Raw genomic sequence first — 20,058 nt, forward strand, 5'->3', positions numbered from 1 at the left:
ATTTTGTGTTTACAAAATGGTGTGAACACAGGCTTTTATTTTGATTAATAAGTACAATTGGCTGAAATTTAGTTTTAGCTGCTGAATAGACATATATTATTGCAGTACCACCTGCAACTTTTGCCACTGAAAGGTTGGGGCTATATATACAACAGCGAACGTTTGAGGGTTGTACTTCCAAAGTACATATACTAAAATTGGAACGATACAGAGAAGATTAGCATGGCCCCTGCGCAAGGATGACACGCAAAATCGTGAAGCGTTCCACATTTTTTTCTGTTCTCGGTTGCTTCAGGGTTCACGAAAATGTACTGCCTAAGTTTAGTATTTTGGCAGTTGAATGCCTATCTAAAATTATAAAACGGATCCCGATGTGCACGCATTTCAACTGGCCGACTCCTAAGCGGTTCTCTCAGATTGAAAAATAGACGTCACCGTGTAGATTCTCAAATGTTTTCCTCCTACATGCCTGTGTGCATAGGCGTGCGCGGAGTTCTCGATTAGGGGGGGGGGGGGGGGGGGGGCAAAGTCTTACCGCTGCCCCCCCCCCCCCCCCCCCCCTTACAGCAACTCCCGACCTCTCTCTTCCCACTGAAGGCCTAGCGGTCCGAACACTGTGCAAAGAGGGATGGTTATAAAATTTTTATTTTAATGTGGTGGAATTGCAACACATACAAAATATTTCTGAGCAGAAATTTTTACTTTTATGTGTTACATTGGCAAAATATGGGCCAATTTGGCGCCCCCCTTCAGATGATTAGGGGGGGCGGCCGCCCCCCCCTGCCCCCCCTGTGCGCACGCCTAGCTGTGTGTTGGTGGGTGATGCGATGGATGATATGCGATTTATTCGTATTCTTCCGCTAGAAGAATCATGGCCAGCTGGTCAACGAGTGCCGCCGACGCCAACCACAACCGCCAGTTGGGACGAGGAGCGTAATGCAACAGGCGCAATTGAGTAGCTGACCAATGCAGAAGCCACATACTTAGGAGGGTATGAGCCAACACCTTTACACACAAGCCATGCTGGGCCAATGAATAAATCTGCATGCACCGGCAGTTGCGTAGTAAGTGTAGCCAAACCCTCAACTACCCAACGAGGAAGCAGCCTTCACGGCCAGCTGCTTAATTTGCTCTCTGGTCGAGAGGGCGAGCTTCTAAAGGTCGCTTTCCTCTGGAGACGTACGCTTTCGCCCGCTATCTCTCCTATCTTTCTTTACACCTCCCCCCCCCCCTTCGCCGCTACCCTCCTTCCAGCCAATATATATATTTTTTTAAGTCCATTGACCAGTGGTGTCGACAAAGATGGGAACCTCTGAATGAGCTAACCAACGTTAATCAGTTTGTCACCCTGTCAATGGATGCCAGTTACGTGGCTCTCGTTGGTGGCATACGCAGATCCCTTCTTTGACGTCCATGCTGATAGCCTCTTGTTGGTCGGGACTTATCATGGCATTCGTGTGCACAGGAAGGGGGTGAAAAAGTTGCAAGTGCTTACATTTTTTCAAATACCATCGCATTTTGGAAGGAGCCGGCCACCTCACCAGCTCCCTTCGTGAAAACGTCTCGCGGTCGCGAACACCGCTGATGTCTCGATTTTGAACGAAAGAGACACAAGCTGTCCGACTTATTTTTGCTAGACATCTCTGCAGCTTTGGTTGGCGGTGCAGCCACTTTTTTGTAATTTTTCGCACCTGACCCAAAAGTTCACCCATCCTGTATTTTTAACTTGATGTCGTACGGGTAGGCGTTGTTTCGAAACTTTACAGTACATAACTTTTTGAACTACGGGCCGCAGCGTCACAGTTTGAACTGGTGAGGATTAGATCAATATTAGCTCCAAGAGAGCCTTATGAAAATTTGAGGCAATCCAATGAATTGAAAAATAAGCGTTTATTCTCTCTCTCTCTTTCTTAAGCACAAAGATTACAAAAACAAGACCCGTACATCTGAGTGAGAATAAAGATCAAAAAGAGGGAAAATAGCTTTAAAAAAGCCCCTCCCACCCCCCCTGATCCCCAACCACCTAGCAAATTAAGCAAAGTAGCTCTACTGTCATACAGTGATTCCAAAATCCTCATCAGCTGACAATGCGACACTGGATGTGTAGTAAATGCGCATTAATATAAGGTCATACACCTTGTTTCTTAGTGACTGCACATCAGTGTGGTATATGTGTTATTCTCAACTTGTCTCTTTTTGATTAATATCTATCCCAATTGTAGTTGTAAAGGCCCTTTCACACTTGGTTGGCCCATATTTTAGTGTGAAACATCGCGAAAACACAATACGATAAAAAAAAAAAAAAAGAGTACACCGACGCAATGCTGTGTCTGTGTGCTTTTTTCTGTCGTCTTGCGCTTCTGCGCTGTTTCAGGCCACGACAGGGACAGCTGTCGAAGAAGCCAATGATAATACAAAGAGATTCCTCCGGGAACGTAAGTCTGCTCACGTGCTTTGAAGGCGAAAGAATTATGGCTTCCCCCAGCAATGCGTATCAGACTTCATTACTGCTACATATGTGTTCGTGTCTCTTTCTTTGCTTTTGTCTTGTTGCGAAGTATATTGGCAACAAGCGACGAAGGCGAAGAAAATGGTAGCTGGTCCCAGCAGTGACAAGCAGGATCCACCTGGAAAATTAAGCATAAACCAGCTGGGACCAGTTACATTTTCTCTTGGGATACACTTCACAGCACATCCTCCCCAGAAACAGAGCATACCTCTACTCACGTGCCGTCATGTTGATATGTCACGCAATATGATATCAAGGCAGCCTGCAGTGGCTAAGTCTGGTTCAAACACTGGCAATGTGCTGGACTCTTCATAGTGGTGGCCATTCTCTGTACCTGACAACAGCGGCAGTCTGTTTGCACAGTGAGGCACATAAAATTTTTGCCTTAAAACCACGTCAGAGGGACTGTGCCTAAACTGACTGAACTGACGTCAAACTTGTGTTGAAGGAATAGGCAGCACAGGCGGGCTATTTGCTCCTGTCTGTACAAAGAACTTTGTAGGAATCAGAATTAACCCTCCTCGCGAAAAGTTGAGCAGCTCACGATATGTAGTTTGGGTTCCTTCCTTCCTCACATTTTTTTGTTATCTACCGCATACCGCTGAAGTGCGATAAAGGGTATACAGGGTAGTTGGGATGCTGTCTGAATACTCGTTTAATTAAAAGAACATCAAACTTAGGTCACGTCACGCAGAAGGCCAAACTTGCCTGCCCGTTCACCAGTGTTCATGGTGTTGGAAAATGTAAGGATTAAAGTGCTATGACTAACACTTTTTTGTCTATTGTTCTTCCAAAAATGACTAATTATCTCTTATTACCTTGGGAACTAATTGATTTACTAAAAAAATAAAGCTACATTTGAAATCACTGGGGAAAAAGCAGCAAGTCTGACAAGTTTCACACAGTTTACTTAAAAATGAAAAAAAAAAGTTTTAAGAGCCATGCTTCCCCTTAAGTGGAAAATTTCTCTGTGTGCAATAGTAGTGTTGTACACAAAGAGTTTGCTGGCATCACTGGGTACCTTTAAACGGGAAAGGCTGAATTAGTTAAATTGAGCAGTGGTGTGTCATGCTCAATTAAATGCAGTCATTGTTCCAAGCATTATTAACGGGAAGGCCCATGTGCCTTCTCTGTCAAATTCAAGGTCTTTTTCGCCACATCACAGAAATCCACCTGTACTGGCAACTTTTCACACCCACATGGTGGGGTCTCCTTTCAGAGCGTCTGTGGTGTCGGTGTGACCAGTCTGCTGGAATTCAAGCACTGAATGGGACAGAGGTACTACCTACAGAAAGAAGGCATATGGAAACCTTCTTGTATAGCCCCGTTATCAATGACATTACTACTCTCGCTGCATGTAGGAGCTGTGCAGCTTGCGTCCTGGGAAACATGACCCCACAACCCTCCCACTACAAACTGCAGGCCACAGCCGGGCACCACATGCCTTGGTCCACATTGCTCAACACATTTTCAGCTTCTAAGGCTTCCTTGACATCATCCAGCTGGTCTAATTTTCTGTCTTTTACTAAACGACACCGCAAGAAATTAGTCTGAAGACTGCTGAATCACCAGAAAACATCATTTCAAAGAACGGGCAGAACATTTCACCATGCTGTTTGTAACTCCTTCAGCCGGCGAGAGATTTTACGCACGCTGCCGTAGAAGCAGCACACAAATTTGTTCCACATTTAAGTTGGGTACGGGTACGTGACACGTGTGCAACGTGCGTCCACAATTTATACGAGCCACTCTCAGTGTTACTCATCCAAAATACCCAACTTTTATTGTGCGCTTATCTGTACACTAGCGGCGCGGTCTCTATGTACAAGTATACACCAACTGTTCCTCTTTTGTACAGACACAGGCAGCAGATTCACCTCCCACAAAAGCACTCCTTTCATGCACATTTCGCTCGCACACAGCACCGGCTACTTTGTGAAGTACGCCGTGAACGCCGCAAAGTTCACCAGGGCCTCCGGTGTGCCCTCGTAGCAGACGGTGTCGCCAGGGCAATACTGGTCACAGATGGTCAGTTCACGCCGCCGCGAGTACAGCGTGCACTTGGCGGTCGTGTCCACCCGCGTGAAGAACCTCTTGACGCAGCCGAGCTGTTCGAGCATCTTCAGCAAGTCCAGCGTCTGCACGCAGGGCTCGATCTGGTGTGAGAAGTCGGTGCGGAAACGGTCCTCGGTCACGCCGGGGTTGTCCAAGATGTACGACATCACCGCCGACAGCATCTGGTGGAACACGGGTCGGTTCAGACCCCCGTCGGGCTTCCGCCACAACCGCGGAACGTACATCAACTGTTTGAGATTATCGAGGTTGATGTTCTTGGTCATGGTCTCGTACAAGGTCCTCTTGCCCGATTCTCTGAGCCTTCGGGAGCTCGGAGCACGCTCTCCGATTCGGACCCCCCCGTCGTCAGCGTCGACGTGAGAGTCGGTGTTTGTGTTGGTGCAAGCCGCCGACGTCGAGGGGCGGGTAAGGTCTGGACTTTCTTCGGCGGTGCTGCCGTCACCCTCGCTGGTTTCCGCGGGAGTCTTTGTCTTGGAAGGTTCGCTGCTCGATGTCGACGGCTCCGGCACCGTCACGTTCTTCGATCCCGTTGTAAGGCCCTGGTCGCCGAGGGAAGCGAAGCAGCGCATCTCTTTCGGAATCTTGAAAGACCGGATGACCCAGGGTTTGCAGTGGCGCGCGGTCACGTACCGTATGCACTTGACCCCAACCTGCAGTATGAGGTATTTCTTGAGCAGCAAGTCGAGATGCACCTCCAAGGCCGAATCGTCCACTATCTGGAAGAAGGCTTCGCACAGGTCTGCGCGGGGTACTCCGAGGTGCTCCTTCTTCAGAATGAAATAGTAGATCTCCGTCCCAATCTGGGCATCCTCGACAGTCCTTCCCTCTTCCTCGTACACGCGCAACACCTCTTCCGGTGTCCAGGTCGTATCGATAACACTCGCAGTGTGGCAGACGCGCTGCTCCTGAACGATGGCGTCGTACACCGGGTGGCGAATCTTCAGCGAGTACGACTTGTCCGTCGGCTCTTCGGGGCTCCATCCCGGCACCAGATCCTCGTCGGTGAGAGCAAACTCGAGCTTACACGACTTGATCACCACGTAGTCCTGGGGACGCAGCGAGTTGTACTCGAGCACCTTCGTCATGTGCTGCCTCAGCATGTAGAGAAACGAGCGGGACGTTTTGGCATTGCCTCCGGCGGTCTCAAAGTTGAGGCTGCGGGCGCGGTCACTCAGAGTGGCTGCCGCCGGGTAGAGCTTGTCAATGGTGCTGGCTGGCAGGGTCCTTCGCTGTGGCAACAACCCTGTGGTCGCGATGCTGCTGTCAAAGTCAACGATCCCGTCCGGAACCTCGATGGCGAGAGTGATCTTGTCCATGAGCTGCAGGCTGATGAGCAGGGGTGCGTACGCCGGCTCGATGCTGTCCTGGGCCACGTACGGCTCGCCGCTCCTGAACTTGGCCAGGAGCTCGAGAAGAAACTTTGCCATGGTGCCCATGTGCAGCGGGCTGTACCGCCGTGTCATCTCAAACTTGAAGCGCTTGGACAACGTGAACGGCAGCATGGAGAGGTTGAGGGAGACGAAGAGCTTCTTTGAATGCGCGAGCTTCCTGGAGATGACGCCGTTGTGCCTCAACCGGGCGGTCACCGAGCGGACGAGCTTGTCCGGGTACTGCTCGTAGATCTTGTAGAGGATCAGCGACCAGCTGGTCTTCCCGTCGTCGGCCGCCAGCGACGCCAAGATGACCATCGCCACGGAGCTGAAATGGATGTCGACCAGGTTGTGGGGCTCCGAGTACGACCAGCTGTCTGGCTCCACCTGGCCGCTCACTACAATGTCGTAGCGACTCTTGAGCTCATCCAACGTCTTGGGAAGGGTGATGTCCAGATGCCGTTCCTCCGAGCTCTTGCTGAACTTTATCATCAAGTGGTCCAGAACAGTCCTGAACATGCTCTTCCACTGTTCCTCGTCTGACTTGGCAGGCTTCGGCCCGTGGAACATCTCCACCAGTGTCTGGTCTTGCTGGGCCTCGCAGAGGAAGACCGATGCATTGGCCTTGGTTGCCGGATTCGTCAGCATGAAGTGCAGCCGCCGCTGACAGGCCCGCGACGTCTTGTCCCGGCTCCGCTCGGGGTAGCGCTCCGACAGAATGTCCCTGACGACTGTGAATGGCACCACCATTTTGCTCAGGTGTGGATCCAGAAACCACGAGGTGACCTTGCACATGAGCAGCACTATGTCCTCTTGCATGGACCACGCAACGCGCATGGTCTTCATCTCCTTCAGGGCAGCTTGGTCCTTGTCGTCGTAGTAAGGCCTGCGGACGTGGCGACGCTTTCGAGGCTTGATGACCCTGATGACGGTTTGCGGCTTCCCGCACTTGATTGTCCGCTTCTTGTTAGCCTGTTGGCTCGCTGCCTTCCCCTTTCCATTCGTGGCGGCCCCAGGCTCCTCGTCTCGCTCCTTTGTGCCGCTGGCCGACAACAGAGAAATGGACCCTTGAAGCTTCGACAGCCTCTGCCTCTGCCTCTGCTTCTGGGGGAGACCGCCACCAGTCTCCTTGGAGGCCTTGTCCAAGTAGTTCAGGAACTTCTGGATTGGCTTGGGATCCTTGGAAACTGGCTTTTCGCTCGTGATTGTGGTTGGCTTGGAGGAAAACGTAGTCTGGTAGCTCCAGTTCCTCTTGAGGTGCGCAAAGAGGGCAGAGTCGAAGCCCCCCGCACCGAGCTGGTCTCCAGGTACACTGCCATCGTCCTGTTCCTCGCCAAACTCCCTGTTCCGGCAGGCCTCCACCATGCAGGGCTTCTTGTACAGGTTCTGCAGCTCGATGGACTGTCCCTGCATGGTCTGTGGCATTCCCAGCGGCGAGCACACACAAATGTTCTCCAGCTCGAGCCAGAACTGGTTGACGTCGTCTTCGGTCTCGAGGAAGAAGTACTTGGTGGGGTACTGAATGTCGGCGGACACTTGGTGGTAGCCGGGAGCGGAGGGCGTGGTGTCCTTGATGCGGAGCTTCCGGTGCAGGAACAAAAACACCTGGTCTTTCTCCTTCAGCCGCTGTGGCCCGAAAGTCAGCATCCCAAAGAACGTGAGCCTCTTCATGGTGTCGTGGATGGAGTAGATGTATCGGCGGGCAAACAGTAGAGCGTTTCGCATCCGCACGGGAAGGAACCTGATGAGGTAGTGCCGCTTGACCTCGTCGTTCAAGTACTCCTCCAGTCCCTCGATCTTGTGTCTGATGCAGCTCACGACCTTGACAAAGAGGGAGAGGGGAAGCGAGAGCAAGACGTCTCCAAAGAGGACCCACCCTTTGGGTGTGGTTGGGCTCTTTGTCAGAGGGGGAACGAACATCTTCCATCCCACACCCGCGTGGTACTGCACAGGGGCTGCTGGGTCGTCTGGCAAGGGCTCTTGCGGAACACCGTCGTAGGTGTACAGCAGGTAGTGCATAAAAACGTAGCAGAGGTGCATCCTGCGAAACTTAGGCTGGCTACCATAGAAACGTCCTATAGAGGGGCTGTACTCCATCTTGCACACCTCCAGGTTGGGTTTGGGAACTGGCTCGGGCTTAGGAGTGGGCTCTGGCTTTGGGCTGTCCTTGTGGGTGGCAAAGTACCGAAACTTTGCTTGCTCTATGGTTGCCCGGACTATCTCGTCGTCCTTTGAGACGCTTGGGTGGCAGATCCACTTTAAGTCCACGACCTTGTGTCCCAGTTTCAGAACGGTATGGATCGACTTGAGATATCCGCCCTTGCAGAGCTTGTAAATGAGCCGCTCGATGGACACTCTGTCCAGCTTCATCGTGGAGCCGTCTTCTTCCTCAGCCTTCTGCAGCACCTTTATAAGCTTTGACAGGTCGGAGAGGAGTTTTTCAGACTGGACAAACTCGATGATCCTGTTAGCCCTCCTCAGCATGTTGTACGAGGGGAGCAAACGCTGCAGCGGCTCTCGGCCTGTCATGCCCAGGGCATTGGGAAAGACTATTTGTGTGGTTGGGTTCACCTTGCGGAAGTGGCAGTCGCTGTTCGTCTCCACCGTTATGATGGGTTGGTCGGCAACAGTGCCATCTGGGACCGCGGAAGCGACGCCTGTGCTGGCGGAAGTCGAACTCGATGAAGCGTCCACAGCGTCCGCTTTTGTTTTCAACCTTTTTCTCGCGCCGCCCGCCGTTGTCGTGGCCGCTCTTTTCCCTGTCACGACCTTCTCACTTTCTGTACTTTTCGCCGCCTCGACTGGTCTTGCTTCTGATGCGGAAGCAGCCGGTTCTGTTTCCGAAGGGCTGGCTGCGTCTTTTGTCTCTCCAACTGCTTCTGGCTCTTGAGGTGCCACCGTCTTCCGCTTCTTAGCGGGAGGAAGTTTATTTTTGGATTCCAGCATTCGCTTCTTCTCAGCTGCCAACTTCTGGTGAACCTCCGAGTTCGCCGCAAACTCCGGGCAATAGTACCTGATGACTCTCTGCTTCCCCATGTCCACCCTGTAAGGCACCACCAGCTTTTTAGTTATCAGCCCTTTTTGGAGATTCCGGACCTCCAGACGGGTCGTCATCAAGGCCACAGCCAGCTCGCGCAGGGTCATCCCGTCCGTGCCAGCCTTGTACACCTCCTTGTACGCCTGATCCAGCCTCGGCCTGTCGTAGACGTACTTGTGGGGGTGAAAGTAGAGGCCGGTGTCGTTGTCGGCGAAGAAGCCCTCGAAGTCCTCCTCGCCGTATTCATCCGAGTAGGGCTTCACGAGCTCGACAACGCGGACGGCACGCATCTCCTTGTTCTTGAGATACCACGTATCCGGCGACGAGTCGGGGTAGAACTCGTTGTAAGGCAGCGTGTACTGCGTCACGTACTGCGACGTCGAGGGGCTGTACATGAGCTTCTTGAACACGATGGGGCGCAGGCCCAGCTCGGTGCAGATCTTGGCGTACGCCTCCCGCTGCTGCGGCTTGGTGGCCAGAAGCGCGCAGAGCTCCTTGGTGAGCACTTTGCTTTTGGTCTTCACCTCGACGAAGAAGCGGGGAAGGTGCAGGAGAAAGCCGGTCTTGGACGTCTTGTTCTCGCCCTTCTCGTAGTACTCCTGCTTGGTGATGAGGTTCCTCTGGAGCAACTGCTTCCGTATGACGAACATGTTCGCGTGCGACACCTTGAAGACGCGCAAGTCGAGCGTTCCCTGCGTCGTCTGGCCCATGAAGCGGGAGCGGCCGATGCGCTCCAGGATGCAGTATTTCGTTTCGCTTATGTCCATGTCTTTCGTCGAGTTGCAGGGCCCCAGGAGCGCCAGCTCGCGCGTCGTCTGGTCGGCGACTATCACGAGCGAGTTGCCCCACGTGGCGACGGCTTCGGCCAGTTTCGGGGCCTGACGCCGGATTTCGTCGCTGATGTCCTTGCGCGTGTCGAACGTCGTGCATGACCCCAGCTGACCGTTCTTGTTGATGATTTGCACGGGATATGTGTCGGGTGGCAGCACGGCCGGTTCGACCACGTAGCCCGTGATGGGGTCGACGTGTTGGTACCGGTCGTAGATGACAAGGTCCATGCGCGGCGTCTCGAGCTTGTAGAAACTCAGCCGCGGTTCAGGAATGAGGCCCTGCCATATGAACTCCTTCGACCGTTCGTCCAGAGACAACCCAAAGTTTGGACGCCGTTGCAGGCGGATCCACAGCGCTTGTAGCGTGATGCCGTCGAGACCTTCTAACGCGATTTCGTCGATGCAGCACGAGTAAAAGTCGTTATCCATGGTCGTTGTCTTTAACGTGCATTGAGGCTAAATCACACACGCTATTTTGAGAACGTCCGCCTGTCATACACAGATCGTGCGGACGCGGACGACTTCGTGCACATCGCCATTTTGAAAGGCACGATCAAAGTTGGATTGACCCACGGATTCTGCTCGGATTATTCTGGCTGAAAACATGACATCGAAAGAAATAGGACGCGATGTAAGCATAAATGTTAAATATATTTGTACACATAAACACTGATTTTATGCGCGCATGAAGTTGTATATTTGCAGCTAGTTCAGCTGCAAAAAGAGGCATATGTGAGTTGACTGACCGCGACTTTTTGCTGACTTTGCCTCGGATTGTGACCAACAGCCTCAGACAGTAAACAGGGTAACGTAACATCAGTAACATACCTTTGCCACCTTAATTCTCTTTGCCACCGTGATTCAGTAATAGTAGGGCAGTTATGCCAGTGTTGTAAATCTTAACTAAACTTTTAATCGGGAGTGTACGGTCTGCGGCCTTCACCCGACAGAGGTAAGTGAACGAAAGGCATTGGCGCGGACTAGTCAAATCGATGGGCTGTTAACATCTTGGCTTGGTGGTGATAATCTTACCGCATCTGACTCCCATACGTTACGAGCAGACAACGCCGTTCCTACGCGAGCGGTTGCTTGTCGGATTTATAGTCAAGTAGTGGCCATCCGTAGAGAAACAATGTTGAGAATTTGTGCCAATCTCTCTTGTAAACAAAAGTAGTCAAGCACGAATATTTGTACCGGCTCTGTCAGTTGTCTGAGCTCGCAACGGGCGGTTACATACCCGTTCTGACTTTCGTTCACGCTTTTTCAAGTCGCTTAGGGGTGCAGTTGTAGTTCTGTATTCGTATTTATTAGTTTATAGGCTGTTTTCGCTAGCGTTTCACGGCCCACGAGTGCAGGATGTGACGCCAGGCACGCGAGCTGTGTACATAACTTCCTTTTGGTCTCGTAAAAGGTTGTTTTAGTCGCGGTGCCTTGTAAGGAAGGTTAAAAGACACATTTTTAACATGCGGGCGCTGTGGCTTGTTTGAGTGCTCAATTTGTTCGGAGTCTTTGTACCCAGTTTTTAGTTTATGTAATTGGGACAGAGCTGTAGCGCTTAATGGCGGCCGGTTCTATTTTTTGCTGTAGTAGGATATCGCGCGCGGAGTGTTTGTGAGGGAAAAAAAATTGACGAATACTCAGAACGACAATTGGTGAATTTTATGAAAAGACTCCTTTTATTTGCAAATTATGAGTGAATGTGGGAACCACGAGAGGATCTTTTTGTGTGTGTGTGCTTTGGCGGCGATTTTTTTTCTGAAGCCGATTTTAGCTCACTGGTACAGTTGTGAAACACTTATGCATGAACAGTGTCTGTGGACTAGTCCCCCCCCTCCTTTCTCCCTCCCTCCAAAAGAAAGCTGCAAAGTATTTAGTAATTCGCGTAACGCCAATATTTTCCAATGCAAAGGAAACCAGGGCACGATCAAGGGAAAACATTAGTGCATAATAGTGTCGCGCAAAGATCTTCCCATTGGAAATACATGTCAAAATGCAGATTTGGTTGGATTAACCAAAAGACCGTAATTATTAAACTTACGCAAGCCACTTGCATAATTTAATAATTAAGGTTGAAGTTTACTTTCACGTTTTAAAGGAGCATACAAGTAGTAATACGCTTTGCGGTCGTACAAGTAGTAATACGCTTTGAGCGTACAAGTAGTAATACGCTTTGCAAGTAGTAGTAATACAGAATTGCGGTCTTTTGGTTAATCCGACCAAATTTGCATTCTGCCAACTGTTTAATTTACCTTGGTGCTCCAAATTTGTACCATGCAAGACGACGTCGGAGCTGTTGAACCCGCTGCGGTGGCTCAGTGGCTAAAGCGTCGTGCTGCTAAGCCTAAGTACACGGGTTTAATTCCCGGCCGTAGCGGCTGCTTTTCTGATGGAGGCAAAAAGCGAAATTGCTTGTGTGTCGAGATTCCGGCACCCGTTAAAGATACCCAGGTGGTCTAAATTAACCCGGAGCCCTCTATTGTGGCACACCTCATAGCCCAGGTCAGTGCGGAAACACCCCAAAAATTTAAATTTTTGACGACGAAGCTGGTCACACGCCTCCTGAGTGCGGTTTGAGGGAGTTTGTTGATGCCAATTTCAAATTAAAATCGCGACAGCAGAGGTGTCTAGGTTGAAACTCTGTGGAAGAGGGGTGTTCAGGAAGCGAGGCGTACAACGCCGGCCGCTTAAATGTAATTGCGAACCAGGTGAAGTGGACTTTCTGTGTACTCCAGAATGCTGCTACAATGGTCTGTGACCTTCTGCCTGCTTCGGTAAGTGTGGCTGAATCAAGCAGAGCAAGGCACAAACTGTGGAAAGCAGTCGATTGCAATGCACGGGGTAGCCAACACCAAAGGTGGTTCAGTCGTAGTCTTATACCTGTGCTACATGAGCATTTTAAAGAACATTTCAGTCGAATGGCCTTCAAAATTTGAAATGCCGTTCGATCTGGAAGGAGTTCCACCAATGTACATGACAATTCTCAAGGGTAGATGAAATTTTCTGCGTTCGTTCGCCATGTTTTTGTGTAGCTACTGCTGCCCTGTTTAGTTGTCAACAAAAATTCAATTGTGGAGTTAAAACGGGCAAAAAAAAAACATTTATTAGTGCTAAAATTGATAACAATCTACAAGCGCGCTCAAAACAGACTTTTTTTTTTTTTCGCACAGCCGGTGTTGAAAGTACCAAGTTATCTTGTAATTGTAGAGTGAGTGGGAGAATGGAAACAATGGAAAAATATGAAAATCATGCACTTTAAACACCTAGTTTTACTTGCAAATAATTGTTTTGTAGTTACGGCATGCAGAAATTGCACCCGAGAGTACAACCATTCGCGCTTCAAAGGCCTTTGAGAACCCCAAAGGTCGTTTGTGGTCCTCCTTTGACTCAAATGGCATTTCATTGAAATGCCTTTGAAACACGTCGTGTAGCTGCTAAAAGGTAGCATCAGAGTCCTTCAACGCTTTTCTGGTCATGAAACTCCCGGCCAAGTTTCGTACGGGGACAAAGGCTACCGCGAGGGGCGCCACCGCAGATCGGAGGCATCGGGCGCGGCTGCCGCTGCTCTGTAGCCAGACCGGCAGGCAGGAACGCAGTAGCAGCATGTCTTTTCACACCAAATGTCTTCGTCACTCACAAAATGATAAGTCCATTTCAGCGGCCTATGTCACGTAAAGCGAAAGCGCACTGCTGATAAGGCGGCGAGCGTCTGTTTTGTCTTACTCCGTGGTCCGTTCCCTGCCAAACGCGCTCTGACCACGCCCCCGGCTGCCCTCCGATCAACACCAGCGCCGCGGCGCGGCCTCCCTGGGCAGCGAACGAAGCTCTCCCATAGCGTGACGGCGAAGTTTCATGACCAGAAAAGCATTGAAGGATCCTGGTAGCATTTTAATCAAATGACATTGGACTCGTAGGCCTTCAAAACGCTCGTGTAGCATGGGTATCAGTAGGAACTGCCCCACGAAAGATGCTGCTTAGTGCGAGGAACGGACGCACCAATACTGGATTGCCTTTGTAGGTCCGAGTTGTTGAATGTACATAGCTGTGGAACTTTTTATACAACTTATGTCAGAGTGACTCAGTGTACGCCAGTGGCGAAACTCCCCCACAGGCCCCACGTATCCAAAACCAGTCCGCAGTTGGACCCCCGGCACTGGGGGCAAACAAGGGGCAAGTTGGCTGGCCTGTCATCGGTTGGAAGAAAGTTGACATAGTACTCAAGTGCTTGCTTCTACCACCATAATACAAGAAAAAAAATGCACGCCAATCCACCGTGTGAAGGGGGTTGGAAAGCAAAGCTGTAAACGACACCCACAACGATTACCCATGCGACGTCACTTGAATTCACACACGTGGCTCTACAAAGAGAGGAACCAGGGACAAGTGAAATGCATTTAACCACACCCTTTATTACTTCAAAGAGGTACTCTTTGCTAAGGTTGAACCAAGGCATGATTCATGAATGGTGGTTGGTTGAGCTGTATTGGTGAAGCACGTGAGTGGAAAGTCTTTTTTATAAAATTAAAAGAAACTAGAACCCGGTGTTAGATGATCTCACTTCTCCTCCGTCTCTGCTGCCCCTGACGAAGGCGGGGAGATCGGCGGCAGAGGCGGGGAAGTGACATGCCATGCATTGGTGTGAGCTTCCTTGAATTTTGATCACTCCTAGTGCATGCGTAAGGCGCGCACACGACCACTACCAAATCGTGGTGGGCGGAGTGCACAGCGGCGCGAGAGGTTGCGTGACGCTATCACGTAAGATTCAGCGAGAATGCAGGTGGTAAACCCGCAGTGTGCTCGGTGAGTGCACCGTCTGTCTCCCCTGTCTCCGTGTGGGCTCGTAGCTCAATCGGCAAGACAATGGGCACTCGCCCCGTTTCTCTGTTTGTTCCAGGTTCGATTCCTGGAGGTGCGAGTAACTTCTTTTATTTGTTTGCGGGAGTTTTCTGTTGACGACGGTCGCGACAGAACCCTTGGGGGATAGGGGCAAAAAGCTCCGCTTTAAAACCATGGAAGCATAAATAGACATTACCTAATTTATTGTTTAATTCAGAAAGCAAGCTTTGTGTCATTTAGTAGGTGTTTTGCCAAGTTTAGTTTTTGCCCCCTAAGTGCCATGCCAATGCACGAAGCAGGGATGCTCGGTTTGCCAGGGATCCGAAGCAGAGTTTCGCAACTGGTGCATATTGAAGAACTCTGGACCTTTGTATCAAAAACTGGTTCGCGGCTTTTTTAATAATCCTGGAGTTTTCGCCACAGCCACCAAGTCAAGCCAAGCACAAAGCTAAGGCAAATGTGTACTCTCCCTACAGTCCGTATGAGGCACGGAGTGCGTCGAGCAAATTGTGTATACGCTACCACCAAGTTCCTTTCCCTGTATATGCAAAAAAAACCGCTACACACTCATTAGTTGAGTCGAAGTGTGTTCTGGTTAATCCGTAGCCTTCCACTTGGTTGTAAAGGTGCGAATAATAGCTTTGGCGGGAGCAGTTTGTGCATTGCAGCTGTTAGGTACGGTCGCTGGTAGGTTTCAGACGTCCTTGTTTGTGTGTTTCAGGTGAAAGATGGGAGTTCCGGCCTTCTTCCGATGGTTGAGCAAGAAGTACCCGTCTATCGTTGCCCACTGTGTTGAAGAAAAGGTGAGCCACCGGGGACGCGCTTGGTTTTTCCTTCATCATTATGAGCAGCAGGGAAGCCCTCCCCGATGAGACACGGTCACAAGAAGTCTTCGCTTGTAGTCCTGAAAACTTGTTTGCGATTAAAGAAATATGCACACATAGATAGATCCTGGGATAGCGGCAGGGGTTAATTGCATCTTTGTTCATGTGGGAAGCACTTCTTTTGAGTTCAATTAAAGTGTGAGGATCCATTGCACCTTATTGCACTCGTTCTTTTAAAGCCTACCTACTCACTCTAGTGAAAGGTTGCCGAGAGTGTCGGAGGCACCTCTTCTTTCATTTTAGGTTTGGATACCATTAATGAAGGGACATTTGCCTCTAGTTCTATTCTTATGCGCCAGGTGGTTTGCTTCTCAGTTGATAGCAATGTTCTTTTAGGTTGTGGAGGGCTTTGGAAGAAGTTTGCGTGACGCACTTTAGGCATTATTTCAGGGTTTCTGTGGCATGTGCATACAGTTTAGCCTAAACATTTGCTGATGAGTGCTTATGACTGCAAAAATAATTGCTGGAGGCATTCCTTCTTTTTCTCTCTCTTAAAGCTTCTCGTCACAATTTGCGTATGTGTAGTGCGAGGCAGAATTAATTACCCCATAAAACTAATGCTGATCCTTAAAAAAAAAGTTTCTCTGTGTGAATTTCTGGAGAAATGCCATCTGCTACAGGTCTGGTTGTGTATGAAACATTTGTCTAATCTCGTCTTAGTCACACCTTCAAAACACGGGTGAAATTAGTTGATCAACTTAGTAAATGCAATTTCTGGAAGGATCTGACTTCGGTATTGTCTCCAGTCAGCTCATCCAGTCAGCTCAATTTAAATAGTTGGTGCATTTAACGTGTTAAACAAAATAGATCCAAGAAAAATGTAGTGGCTCTGAAAGAATGAAAGAAACGCCTTCAGGAGAAAGCTTTAGCTTGTGCATAACTCTGGCTGGAAATTGTATATCATCGGGAAAAAGAACCTGGCAATACGCTTAAAAAATCACTTTTCAAAGGGCAGTTGTCAATTCTAAAAAAATTACAGTGCTACTCTGTTGGTGGATGTAGGTAGTATAGGCATTATAATTTCCCTATGACATTTTTACTGCTTTTTAGCCTGTGTTCATGTGTTCTAGTATTTGTTATAGGTTTACAGGGCACTGTGCAATTTTAGTAGCACCGTAACAGAGGAATCAGCGGTTTGAATGCCAAACCAAATGACCAACCAACCAAATACAATTCATATGGAAACATTTCGTGGTTTTCTTTTGCAAGTGTAGACGAATGAATCTTCGCCATACCCCCCCTTTTATTTTACTGGAATTTGTGAATTCACTTAACCCAAGTGCTAGCTCACGCTTACGGAGTGTACAATACTAGCGCTGCATTAAATACCTTAAACTGGATTCTCCAAGCTTTCCCACTGGGCAGGCTCCGTTACATCGAATAACGATTTCGTTTCGTTCGGTTCTTCTTTCACTCCAGCCACAATTTGTGGATGGCGTCAAGGTGCCCGTCGACACAACCAAGCCCAACCCTAACGATGTGGAGTTCGACAACTTGTACCTGGACATGAACGGCATCATACACCCCTGCTGTCATCCAGAAAACAAGTGAGTTTGAATTTCCCGCCTTTTCCCCCCTGTTCAGAAGCTGCTCGCAGTTGTTTTGGGGGACTGAGAAGGTTTGTTTGCCTCGGTGGAATTTTACTTTGCAAGCCCATTATGAAACGAGGCTGACACTTAATTTCTTTTTGGGCCCTACTACTCGGCTGGGATCGTCCACAGGTTTTTGAGTAAAACGCCCACATTCGAGTTTCTTGGAGGTTCGGCGGTCACGGTTTAAAGGGACCCTGCTACACTGTTTGAGGAGTCCAAGTAAACCTGCGCGACGCTTAGCTTACACTACCAGAAATACCCAAGCCAAATATTACACGTGCACGTGAAGTCATGAGCGCGCTAATTGCCGTGAAACACGCGGAAAAACCAACCGCGCTCTCTTCGGTTCTCCTCATTATACACCCCTGGCATGGCCTAAACGACGTCATTGAGGCCACGGCTGTCTGATTGGCTGTCATTGGGCAACTTTGCGGCTAATTTCTCGCATTTCCTGTGACGATCCGCCGTCGTCAGCGCTGTGTACGAACCTCTGCTGTGCCTGAACCTGTAGGCACAGTTTTGCCATTTCTTTTGTGTTTTGAGTGCGCGCGGAGTTTGAGTGATGAGCTCAATACTTCCCTTTCAACGGAACCATTCGACAACAAACGTTTATTGCTTCAAAAAAGCACTACCAGGCTGGGCACGCGCTTGCAAGCAGGCACCCATGCCTGCATTTTTGTGTCACCAGACCGGAAATAGACACCTCCACGTTGCGGAGAAAAGGAGAAAACTCCCCGGCCTGTGATACATAGAAGGCTGCGGAGGAGAACTCCGCGAGCCGCCCCCCTCTCCAGGAGAGAGCACGCAGCTTTCGTCGTGTTGTCCGCGGTCGAGTTGAGAGGGAACGATTACGCGCAATTTCTCATCGCACATAGTTTCGGTGATAGTGAATAAATTTTCATCATTCTTGCGGGAGGAGATTGCTGGGACAATAGACTTAACCCCAAAATACATTCCTAGTAGTCTATGGTAAGTGCTGCAGGGCCCCTTTAATGTCGAGGATGAATTGGGCTCACCTGACATATGTCTACACCTGACAGGCAGCAGTGCAAGCTTCAAGGCAAAAGCTCTTTTAGGTGGCAGATTTGAATGCCGAGAAAGTCTTCCTTGCAAGTGTTTAATGGGGCAGTGAAGACAAAATGCAAGTTTGGTTCATTCAAAAGATTACCTTGTAAGAATGACGCTGACACCAATTTTAACACAGACTTCACTCAGATAAGCTGTATAGCGAGGAAAACGGAGGGTATTGCAAAGGACTGCTTTTGTTGGGTCGAGGCTGGTTACCAAAATATTTTCTTTGTATTCTTCTTTCCGTAATCTCTACAAATAGGGCTGACACGGAAACTCGTGCTGTATTTGCTTGTACGAACAAATTTAAAAAAATTTTCTTTTTCTTTTCTTTTTGAGAATTCAACTGTCTAAATTGTCATCCTTAGCCACCAAAAGAGCATACGGAAGCCAACGTATGGTCGGGTAAATGTCCCATCGAATTTATTCACTCAGAATAAAATACATCAATGGCTGCGCATCTGGTTTGTTCCTAACAGCTCATAGCCAACACCCCCCCTGCAATAGCGTATAATGTCTGAGCCTAAACAGAAGAACTCGGCTGCTACTTGGCCATCTTTGCTGCTTGATCTTCTCTGCAGGGCGGCCCCCAAGGATGAGGACGAGATGATGGTGGCCATCTTTGAGTACATCGACCGCATCTTCAGCGTGGTGCGGCCCAGACGGCTGCTGTACATGGCCATCGATGGAGTGGTGAGGGGGGCTTCGTTCGTGCAAACTATTTTAACTCTTTCCTTACGGCACCATAGGCCATCGGACACGGAGTTCCAATGATTTTAAGGGGGCAGACTGGTTTTAGAGCTATTTTTTTATTTACCAACCAATTTTAATGAAACTGCACTGCATTATAGAGTTTTTTGTGCTCATTTCAAATCTGCCATTAGACTTTTGTAAGTTGATTATATATTGAGTTATTTAATGATTAATTGCCATTATCTTGGGTCACAGTTACAAAATAACCACTCCATACAGAATGGCAATTACCATGTGGCAAGGCAGACAAATGACTAAAGCATACAATGTAGGAATAACTTTCTTGGTTCAGCTATTTTTGGTCGTTTTACAATGCAGTGAACTTCGCTCCTCCCGCGCTCTGCCAGAAATGGCTCGCAGTTGGTGCCAATTGAACACAATAATTATTTTCCAAAGCCTCCATGTGAAAAATTTGTTTCCAACATTGTATTCTCCACACATTTCGGTGTCAGAAGCAAAAAGAATTACAGTTGTACCTGCTCTGGGTGCCAATATATCCGAGGTCGAAATGCTAGCTTTGCATTGCAAGAAAAGTGCCGTTTCACCATTAAATTCTGCGCTAAATGAGCTGTAGAGTGCACTTTAAAATGCAATTATAATATAACAACAACAAAACATGGTTCCTTTTGATGAGGAAATTTACAGACTGATAGAAAAGTGGCCGTGGAGGCTGAAAATGCTATTTCTCAGAAAACGCTTTTTTTTACCGTTTTTCGGCCCCAAAGACGCAACTGCCCCCTTAAACGTACTGCGAAAGCTGAAAACAGCGCCCTGTGGACAGCTAACACCATCTTGTGTATTTACTGACAACTCCTCTTTCGATTTTAGTATGTTTTGTTGACATTTCGTGATCGGAGACGGTGCCGAGAGTGAAATTTGAACCCGCGATAGCAGCGAGTTGTGTGAAAATGGCATCCGCTTCACAGCCGTCAGTTGGTTGGCTGGTCCGCAAAGATCCAAAACTTGGTGTACATTGTTGATTTATATATTGAATCATAGCCAAGGAACGTAGGAACAATTTGTATATTTCAGAATTCCTAAAGTAATTTTTAGGCTCACTACAATTGCCTATATACGTTGTGTGTGTACTGTTTTTTTTTGCATTT

At 49.0% G+C, this 20,058-nt stretch overlaps 2 protein-coding genes and 1 non-coding gene across 3 annotated transcripts in view; 2 read left to right on the top strand and 1 right to left on the bottom strand.

The window, feature by feature from the left end:
* Positions 1-171: 171 nt before the first annotated feature.
* Positions 172-274, top strand: LOC144150356 (U6 spliceosomal RNA). Its single transcript, XR_013318510.1, has one exon. It is a non-coding gene; the product is annotated as a U6 spliceosomal RNA (small nuclear RNA).
* A 3,944-nt stretch (positions 275-4,218) lies between these two features.
* Positions 4,219-10,365, bottom strand: LOC144148898 (general transcription factor 3C polypeptide 1). Its single transcript, XM_077680424.1, has one exon. The coding sequence runs from the start codon at positions 10,249-10,251 to the stop codon at positions 4,438-4,440; it is 5,814 nt and encodes a 1,937-aa protein (XP_077536550.1). The 5' UTR covers positions 10,252-10,365; the 3' UTR covers positions 4,219-4,437.
* Positions 10,366-10,582: 217 nt separating this feature from the next.
* Rat1 (5'-3' exoribonuclease 2 Rat1) overlaps positions 10,583-20,058 on the top strand; it is a 104,727-nt gene continuing 95,251 nt past the window's right edge. Inside the window, exons 1-4 of the mRNA XM_077680425.1 lie at positions 10,583-10,774; positions 15,377-15,458; positions 16,959-17,086; positions 18,781-18,892. Of these exons, the coding sequence (XP_077536551.1) occupies positions 15,384-15,458; positions 16,959-17,086; positions 18,781-18,892 (315 nt within the window). The 5' untranslated portion in view covers positions 10,583-10,774; positions 15,377-15,383. The remainder of the gene's footprint in view (positions 10,775-15,376; positions 15,459-16,958; positions 17,087-18,780; positions 18,893-20,058) is intronic.

This window comes from Haemaphysalis longicornis, unplaced genomic scaffold (genome assembly GCF_048455015.1).
Source record: "Haemaphysalis longicornis isolate Haplotype H1 unplaced genomic scaffold, Haemaphysalis longicornis Haplotype H1 scaffold_8, whole genome shotgun sequence".
NCBI classification, from domain to species: Eukaryota; Metazoa; Arthropoda; class Arachnida; order Ixodida; family Ixodidae; genus Haemaphysalis; species Haemaphysalis longicornis.